Below are 9,513 nucleotides of genomic sequence, written 5' to 3'. Positions count from 1 at the left end.
AAATGAGCCGTCCCCAAGAGGTGTTATGCAGTTTCACCCAAAACACCAGGAAAGTGCAGAAATTTATCCATAGTGAGCTGCCAGAGCTCCCTAGCAAGTTATTGTGGGACACCTGAACTACTCTCATTAGGGGGAATTAATTAGTGTACCAGCAGGGATGGAAGCAACAGATTTAAGGAAGAGGTTTACCAGCCAGAAGAAAAACGTAAGAAGAATGGGGGGTGGGGGTGGAAATTGCAGGGTGGTCTAAATCTTTTCTTTCTGACCAGAAAGAAGCAACTTATGGGTGGTGAAAAGGGGGAATGATGAAAACACTCGTGCCTGTCCCCGTGAGCCCCCTCGGTGCTCAGCACAGGACCCCACAGGATGAGGACAGACATGGTGCCTGGCTCCCTCTGGAAGACTAGTGATTTTGTTGTTGTATGGCTCATCCCACCACAACAAGTCACAGTCTGCCCTAGGGCGCACGGCCTCTCCAGTGATGCTAAAGGCACGGGGACGAGCTGGTGGCTGGGGCTGCCCGTGGCCCTTCTCTCCTTCTGACCACCTTGGCTGTTGCTTTTGTGAGCCTCGAGAGCGAAGCAACAAGAGGCTGGTCTGAAACTCCATCTGCGTCCATGCCCTGGCCAGAGCTGCCCCCCACAACCCTGAAGAGCCTGGAGGATGCAACCCCCACACTGCAGCACCTCAGCCCTCCCCGCAGGAGTGGTGCTGCCCCAGCCAGCAGACTGAGGGTCCCTGGCTGGAGAATCATAGAATCACCTGGGTTGGAAGAGACCCTTTAGATCATCAAGTCCAACCACAGCCTAACCCTGCCCAGCCCACCTCTAGATCATGTCCTTAAGGGCTTCATCTATACACCTTTAAATATCTCCAGGGACGGTGACTCCACCACCTCCCTGGGCAGCCTGTTCCAATGCCTGACAACCCTTTCAGTAAAGAAATTCTTCCTGATATCTGACCTAAATCTCCCCTGGGGCAATTTCAAACCATTTCCTGTCGTCCCATCGCTTGTCACCTGAGAGAAGGGACCAACCTCGACATCTCTGCACCCGCCTTGCAGGTAGTTGTGGAGAGCGATGAGGTCTCCCCTCAGCCTCCTTTTCCCAAGACTAAAAAGCCCCAGCTCCCTCAGCTGCTCCTCCCAGGACTTGTGCTCCAGACCCTTCACCAGTTTCGTCGCCCTCCTCTGGATGCACTCCTACATCTCAGCATCCTTCCTGTAGTGAGGGGCCCAAAACCGGACACAGCACTCGAGGTGCGACCTCACCAGAGAAGGGATGCCCCACACAGAGCCCCCCCTGCATCCAGCAGACACACAGCAACGCCGCAGGACAGACACTGCTGCTGGGCGGAGCTGACTGCGGCGCTGGGTACCCCGGCACGCATCCCCACCGCCCAGCAGGGCCCCATCCTCCCAGGGCCAGAGGCGGGACAAGCTGGAATCCCCGTACAGCACCCGGGTGCGGGAAGCACGCAGCAGGGATGCTGCTCCGGCGGCCCCGCAGTGTCAGCATCCCCCGCAACCCACGGACACCCCCCGCCCCGCCGAAGCCCCGCACGGCAAAGCAGCACCACTCCCACCCTGCCCTGCGGCGCTGCCCCGCCCCTCATGCAAATCGCCTCTCCCGAACCACCAATGGGAACGTGAGGGGGCGTGGCCACGGCGGGACTTGCCCGGGCATGTGAGCGCGGCGGCTTCCGGGCAAGACACGTGTGAGCCGCGGCCGGGTGCCGGTGGGTCTGGGGGAGGCCGGGAGGGGTGGGGGCGGGTGGGCAGACACCCGCGGTGGGCTACGGGGTTGGCAGGGACCTGGGACTGGCGTGAGGTGAGCAGGTGGCTGGGGCCGGGGCCGGGAGTGAGGCAGAGAGGGCCTTGGGGTATGCGGCGGGTCGGGGCAGGGGTGGGCGGGGGGCGGTGGGGCAGCAGGGCAGCGGGCAAGGGGCTGGGACCGGGAATGGGGCGGGCGGGGGCCAGGCAGCGGCGGGGTAAGGGTATGGGAATAGGGTGTGACGTGTCCCTGCTCCCCCTGTCCCATAGCTCCGGCCTGGTCTGCCTATGCCTGCCCACACCGCGGGGGGGGGGAGGGGGGTGTGTGTCACGGGGGGAATGGGTGCTGTGGGGTGTGTGGGCCCGTTTTGAGAGGGGGACATAAGGGCTGCGTGGCACTCATGGTGTTCCCCTGTGTCCGCTCCAGCAGGAATGCCTCCTGGCAAAGGGCAGATGACTCCACTGCTGCCCACCCCGAAGGTCAGCGTGCCCACCCCGCAGAGCACCCATGGCCCCAGCACGGGGGGCTGCGATCACCCCCCCGAGGGCCCTGGCATGCCACAGGGTCGCAGCAAGAAGAAGAGCCGCAAGCACCAGCGGTTCATGGAGCGCCGGGTGTTGCTGGAGCAGAAGGGGCTGCTGAGCCCCCAGAGGCACCTGGGCCTCCAGGCCCCTGTGGAGGGGCCAGAGGCACGGAGCACACTCACCAAGGTGGGCAGCACAGTGACATCGCGCTGCAGGAAGGTCCCCAAGTCCAAAGAAGCTGCGTCCCCATCTCTGTCCCCATCTGCCTCGCCAGACAGCATAGCCAGGCATCACTCTGCGCTGCTGTCCCAGGGGAATGGCGGCTCCAAGGGGGTGCGGATGTCTCCCCTGTGCCTGCGCCCAGGCAAGTATGTGGCCATCGACTGCGAGATGGTGGGCACTGGTCCTCAGGGCAGGCAGAGTGAGCTGGCACGCTGCTCTGTGGTGAACTACGATGGGGATGTCATCTATGATAAGTACGTCCAGCCCGAGCTCCCCATCGTGGATTACCGGACGCGCTGGAGTGGCATCACCAAGCAGCACATGAAAAGTGCAATTCCCTTCAAGGCTGCCCAGGCAGAGGTGAGGACAAAGGGAGAAATTAAAAGAAAAAATAGAGCAAAACTCTCAAAGACACCTCTCTGTGTTCTCTGCTGGCCACAGACTGGGATATTTGTTGGCCCACACAGAGTTGCTGTGAGGCAGAGATACCTCTGAGGCCATGCAGTGGGTCGATTTGCTTGTCACTACTCCATTCTGGGAATCTAAAAAGCTAGAACTGAAGGAACTGAATTTAACACAAAATTGTGTCTTTTCTGCTTAATTGGTGTTTGTCTTGCTGCACTGCCTGTCTAAACCTTTCCGACACTTCCAGATCCTGAAGATCTTGAAAGACAAGATTGTGGTAGGACACGCCATCCACAATGACTTCCAAGCCCTGAAGTACTTCCACCCGAAAGACAGGACCCGAGACACCAGCCGCATCCCCATGCTGAACCAGAGGGCAGGGCTGCCTGGCAAGGCCAACGTCTCACTGAAGAGCTTGGCCAGGTACCTGCTCCATAAAAAGATCCAGGTAAGCACTAGGATCCTTGAGATGGGGAGCAGTTCCTGGGTTTGCTGTGAGCCTGTGCGATCAGCCTGGTCCTCCCACCTCTGTGAGTGCTGTCTGTGAGATGCACATGAGCCTTGTCCATTCTGTCTTCCTGGCTGTGATGAAGGTGAGGGAGCCCAGGACCTCTCATTAAGCATCTCAGTAAAGGAGGGACAGGATCTGTGCCCTCCCAGAAAGTGCTTGGTACACATATATTTTCTGGGCTGCATCGAGCCTTTGCCATCTACAGTATCCCAAACCCCCCAGCACTTGTGTCCTTTCAGGCTAGCAGACGACATGACCTGTGGGATTTTTGCAACCCCTTTATCTAATGAGGCTTTTCCTCCTTTGCTTAGGTTGGCTGCAAAGGACACTCATCAGTGGAGGATGCTCAGACGGCCATGGAGCTGTACAGACTGGTGGAGGTGCAATGGGAGACAGAGCTGGCCCGTAGCCTGCCTGCCCGACCACCCAGCCCCATCACAGACCCTTCAACAGACAGCAGCCAGTACATGGATGACCAGTACTGGCCCACAGACTTGATGACAAGCGGTCTGTGATGGGGGCAGGGTCTCCTCCACATGTTTCAGGCCATCCAAGTGCCTTCAGCCATTAAAGGTGGAGGCAGCTGCTGACCTCCCTCCCTGTGCCCCACAGGCTCTGCTGGCACCCAGTTCCATCATGGGCAGCAGTGCAGGGGAGTCAGATGTCCCCAGCCCTGCTCGGGGACGGAGAAGTGGCAGCACATTGATACCATCAACCTCCCTAAAATGCTGTGTGCTGTCACACAGAACGAAGTGCTGTGGCTGTGCCATGTTCATCTCTCACTTGGTGCACAGGGATGAGCAGGGTCCTGGTGCCAGCCTGGTGGAGCCCCTGTGGGTGTGTGGTGGTGGGCTGGGGCTACCAGGGTGTCTCCCATGTCCTTCAGGGAGGGAGTACCCCCATGGTGGGTGAGTGGCAAGTTTTGTTGTGGGAGGACTGAGGTGTCTTTCTGATGCCCAAATGCTGCAAACCATCCTGGGCCTATTAACAACTCCTTTGCACAGTGAAGCCTGAAAAGAAAGTGGGTCTGATTAACATCCAGCCTGGACAGGAGCGTGGGACATGCCTCGTGTTGAACAGGCTGCTGGCATACTCCAGACTAAAAGCTGTTCTTGCAAAACCCTTGTGTGTGTGTGTGTTGCATCATCTGGCCTGGCAGCAATCCAGGAGGGAGAGGGCAGGGATGGGGTCAGCAAGGGCTGGGCATGTGCTGCCTGTGTCGGCTGTGTGCCAGCACTTCCAGCCCTCCTGCAGCTGGAGAAGGTGCTTTGGGTGGTGGGCTGGTGACTGATGTACGTGGTTCCTTGGGTAGGGGGGTTGGTGCCCTCTGCTCTGGGAATGTCCCTGTGAAGGCAGGAGGAGCAGGGGATGGGCTCTGTGGAGAAACCCAATTGCAATATAAAACACCCTCCTGTGCCACTCTCTGGCAGCTGGGCTGGCCCAGTTTGGGGGGCTCTCTGGGGTTGAGAGAACTGCTGGGATTTGCTCACTGCCCCTGGGTCTGGGAGCAGGAGCTGTGGGAGCAATGCTGGTCTGTGGTGGTGGCTGTGTTGATGTATGGGGAGGGGGTGATGTTCACCTGCCCTGGCTCTGCCTGCAGCCTGCTGCTTCGGGGGAAAAGCACGTGGATACCTGTGGGTGCCCAGATGGACCCCAGCTTGGGGGTGAGCACCCAAGTGGGGTTTGAGGCTTGACACAGGAGTTGCACACCCCCCTGGAGACCTAAACAGACATGGTTATTGGAAATGAGTATTTTTTTGCTGGGTGTTTCAAGGCTGAGGCTGCCCATTTAGCATGGGGATCCCCCAGTCCCACTGCCCAGGGTATGAGCTGGGAGGGGGCTGGAGGGCTGGCAGCTCCCTGAGGGCTTTTCACAGCTCAGTACAGGAGGCAGCACTGAAACAGAGTCCCTGTCCTCCTTGGCCAGGCTAGACAGGTCCCTGGCTTTTCCCAGCGGGCAGCTGAGGGAGGGAAGGGGAGCTCAGCCCCAGCCTTGGGAAGCAGCCAAGGAGCCGGGTGACGCAGGCACACCTGACGCACACATCAGTGCCATTACAAGACGCATCGTGCACTTCCCATCTTAACTCCTCCCTGCCCAGCAGAGGAAGCCAGGGACGGCTCAGAAACGCTCCAACACACACCAGACGACTCTGCAGAGCTTTGTCCTGAAGCACAAGCTGCCCTTGAACAGAAAATCGACCCAACCTGGGCTGCATCATGAGCTCATGGTCTAGGCGCTCTCCTCCAGAGCTGCTGGGCAACACGGCCCCACCACTGTAGGTCTTTAAATCCTCCCCATGACAGCTTGTCCCAGGCACATTCCTGATGCAGCAAGCTGTAAAACCTGGCATGCAGCTACACTGAGCCCCAGCACAACTCTGTCAGCGGGACCTGGCAGGGTACAGGAGGGACCCAAACCCTGTAGGGACACCCAGGGGTTGCAGGAGGAACAAGGCTGGCACAGGTTTTTCTCCATTTCTTCCAGGTGAGGTGTAATTAAGGAAAAAAAAAAAGCCCACATTTCTTCAGTCTTGACCATTCAACTTTAGTGAGACCCACTTCCAAAAGTAAGCACACATATCTCTAAGCACTTGTCCCCCCAGTTTTTCCCCATCTGCCCCCCAGCCTGCCTGCATGCATATGCCCTCAGGCAGCATGGCCACAGGCTTGCGTGGTGATATGAGGTGCTGGCAAGGACACAGGCTGCTTCTGAGAGCTTGTCCTTGTTGCCACTACAGTGATTTAACACCCCTCCTAGCCCCCCTTGATGAAATACCCCCTGCTTTGGGGGCAAATTTGAAGGCAGCAATACAGGCAGAGGCTGGCTGCCCTTTGGTGCTCACACGTTCTGTAAGCTTTGCATCTGTGCCATGATCTCCAGCTCTCAGGGAAGCTGAGAAACAAACCTGAGGGGTCAACTCCCATTTACATCAGATTTTAAGAGCCTGAAAAACCCCGATGTTGCACTCTGCAGCCCCCCACACCACCCCAAGGCAGGTTTGCTGAGGAGCAAACCCCACCATAGATGATGAGGGGTGGTGGCAACCCATTCCCTGTTGACAAAGCGATGTTGGCCTTGAATAATCCAAATGGCAACTTGCGTCCTGCTTGCACCCAGTGAACCCTTGAGGAGCTGATCAGGATTTTCACAGGTGTTTGTGAATATTCACCTACATGCCAGGGAGCTGCTGTGGCTGAAAGCAGCCAACCTTCGCTCTGGTTCATCACCCAACAGCCCACTGATGCTCGTGCTGGGAGGCTCAGCATCTTTAGGCAGACTGAGCATCCTCAGGCGGCGCGAAGGACGGCCGGGCTGGCTCCCCATTTATGTCAAATTTCCTGATAATTGAAGAATCTGCTGAAAACTCGGCCGTTGTCTCAACGACCCTGAATAATGATTAACCCAAACCCATGAATCCAGCAATGGGCTTTTTTATCAGAAGGAAAACATTGTCAAATGAGTTTTTTTCCAGCCAGCTGCGAGAGCAGGTAACTGATAAGCCCGTCATTGGAGTGGGGATGAGCCAATGGGAGCCGATGGCGACAGCTTTTGCTTCTGTCTAGCAACAGCTTCTCCTTGAGCTGCAGATGCAATTCAATGCTCTCTGTTGCTTTTATTGAGCTGCCCCCTTCCTGCCCTCCTGCAACATGGAGGTTTTCATGAGGGACACTAAGAAACCGAGTTTTGTGTGGATAGCCCATGGTTTTCTGGACATTTTCAGCATTCATCCCTATCCCACACAGTGAGAGCCTTGTAGCTGTAAAAGAGGATGTGTGCCCCCATCCTGCTTACATCCCGGGCTCTGCTCACACACTTTGCTCATGCACCCAGGGCTCTGCTTCTGCTGGGTGAGTGTTGGACACTGGAGAGTGTTTGCAACAGCACCGTAACAGAGTAATAGCTGGGAGTGGGAGACCCCATGCTGGGGACGTGCCTGACCCTCTCACCCTGTATTGCTGGTGCCCAGCCATGATCCAGCACCTCTCATGGGTGTTGGGGGCTGTTTGCATGGGAACCACAACTGGGAGCAGCATCCCTGTGTCAGGGCACGCCACAGCACCTGGGGAGGATTCGCTTTGGTGTGAGCTCTGGTTATGACATCACATCACAGGTGGTTAAGTGCCACATAAACCCCAAATACCTCAGAGTGGAGCAATGCCAGTACCGGTAACAGCCCAGAGCAATCCCCTACCCTGGGGCAGTCTGTCCCCTCAGCCTGGGGCAGCCTGTCCCCTCACTGTGGGCACAGAGAAGGACGATTCACCCTTTTTCAAGCAGAGAGTGGAGGCTTTGCTCAGCCAACTCGCTGGAGACCAAACCGGTCACAGCAGAGAGGAACCAGCCTCCCTGTGCCTCCAACCCCATCGGTACCCCAACCACCATGGCTCCTCTCCGCCCTGAGCATGAATTAGAAGGTACAAAACTCACTGCCAGCTATAAATTAAAATCTCTGGAGCCCTAATAACCTGCCTGGCCGGAAGGAGCGAATAGGTGTGGTGTGGAAATGAATAGGCACATCTGGCAGCCGCTGAGCACGTCGGCTGCAGGAGGGGTGTGCGTGTGCATGTGTGTGTGTGTGTGTGTGTGTGCATGTGTGTGCGTGTGTGAACTGCCAGCACAGCTTCCCGGATTGGCTGCAAAACCCCTTCCCGACCAATGCCGGGGACCAGGGTGGCCTAGCAACAGCCTTTCCCTAATGAAAAACAAGCCACTTAAGCATCGTGACTGTCTGCGGATGAGAGGAAAAGGCACAATTCCTGGCGCATCCCACCCTCCCCGGGAAGACCCAAAAATGGGCTGCAAAGCTTGCACCCAGTGGGGTGGGGTGGCCCCACCTGAGCACCCCTGTACCCCTTGGTCCCTGCTCTGTGGATGCGTTGGGTGCACGGGAAGGGCTCACTACAGGCACAACACAAGGAAGCCCCTGGGGAAGAAACCACCGTCTGTGGCTCCATCCCCTGGGGCAGGCAGCCTGGGTGCCGGGCTCACTCCCTGCACAGCAAAGGGGTACCCCCTCTGCAGGCACTCCACTGCCCTGCACCCCATGAGACAAGCTGGGAGCTGGATGCCAAGTGGTGGGGAGGGCCGTAAGCTCCTGAAGATGCCACCCTTTGGGCAGGAAGGGGTTCATGGGGTGCAGTGTCAGGGGCACATGGGGTGCTCCCCAGCGCTGCTGGGTACAAGAGGGGCCAAGGGGCTGGTCACCACTGTGGCCATGCTTGGAGGTATCACCTTCCCTTGCTCCTGCCTCAGGTTGTCCCCTCACCTGCCCAGGGAAATGGGCTCTGAGGACAGTGGGTCTGATGTGTGAGCCTTAGTGACAGCCTCCCAGCAAACCAGCTCACAAACTAATTGCTGAGCCTATGGCTGGGGGGATCAGGGTCTAGCCCTGGGGACAGTGGGCACAGGGACACGTTGCAGGAGGCAGGCTGGGAGCTGGGGACAATGGCAGAGGACATCAAGACACAGCATTGCTTTTGGACTGCAGAAGCAGCTCTCCCTCAGGGATCAGAGAGATGTAGGTCAGGTCTCTCCTGGCAATGCACTCAATGCCAAGTCAGACAGTGGGGTGAGAGGACCCAGCTCAGCCCAGCCGGCGCAGGGAGCAGCAGCAGCGTGGCACAGTGATACCTCTGTCCCCAGCCACTGCGTCAACTCAGGGAGCTTTAAACTCTGCACTGAACTTGTGCTTTGCACCAGGACCACTTTTTTCCAATACCAGCTCACTCTGGGGGTACTGGGGAGATGTTAGACCACCTCTGGTGGTTTTTAAATTTTCTGATCCAAAAGGGAGGTTTCAACTCAGCACAGCCCCTGCCTTCTGCCCAGCCTGCCCCACGACAGAGCCACCCACACTGCTCTGCTCCCACACACCCAGGCACCACACATAGCATTAAAAAGAACTCTTTATGTATTATTCCTTATCCTCAGACAGCAAAACAAAACATTGTCATCTTTCTAATGCTGCCTGCCCGGGGCAGAGCATCACACGTGGTACAGCTCAGGCCAGCATCTCTGCTGTGATGGCTGGAGCTTGGTGAAGGCTCTTCAAGGGGTAACCAGATGGAGGAAAGTTAA

At 57.4% G+C, this 9,513-nt stretch overlaps 1 protein-coding gene across 1 annotated transcript; it reads left to right on the top strand.

Annotated features, from left to right (window-relative positions):
- Positions 1-1,666: 1,666 nt before the first annotated feature.
- AEN (apoptosis enhancing nuclease) lies at positions 1,667-4,545 on the top strand. The gene is made up of 4 exons (XM_084268057.1): positions 1,667-1,737; positions 2,202-2,878; positions 3,171-3,371; positions 3,746-4,545. The coding sequence occupies exons 2-4, from the start codon at positions 2,204-2,206 to the stop codon at positions 3,947-3,949; spliced, it is 1,080 nt and encodes a 359-aa protein (XP_084124183.1). The 5' UTR covers positions 1,667-1,737; positions 2,202-2,203; the 3' UTR covers positions 3,950-4,545.
- Positions 4,546-9,513: the final 4,968 nt, after the last annotated feature.

The sequence above is a fragment of the Gallinula chloropus genome (assembly GCF_964237585.1).
Source record: "Gallinula chloropus genome assembly, chromosome: 9".
NCBI lineage: Eukaryota > Metazoa > Chordata > Aves > Gruiformes > Rallidae > Gallinula > Gallinula chloropus.
Note: the sequence above shows the minus strand (reverse complement) of the source record. Positions and strands in the feature narration are given on the sequence as shown.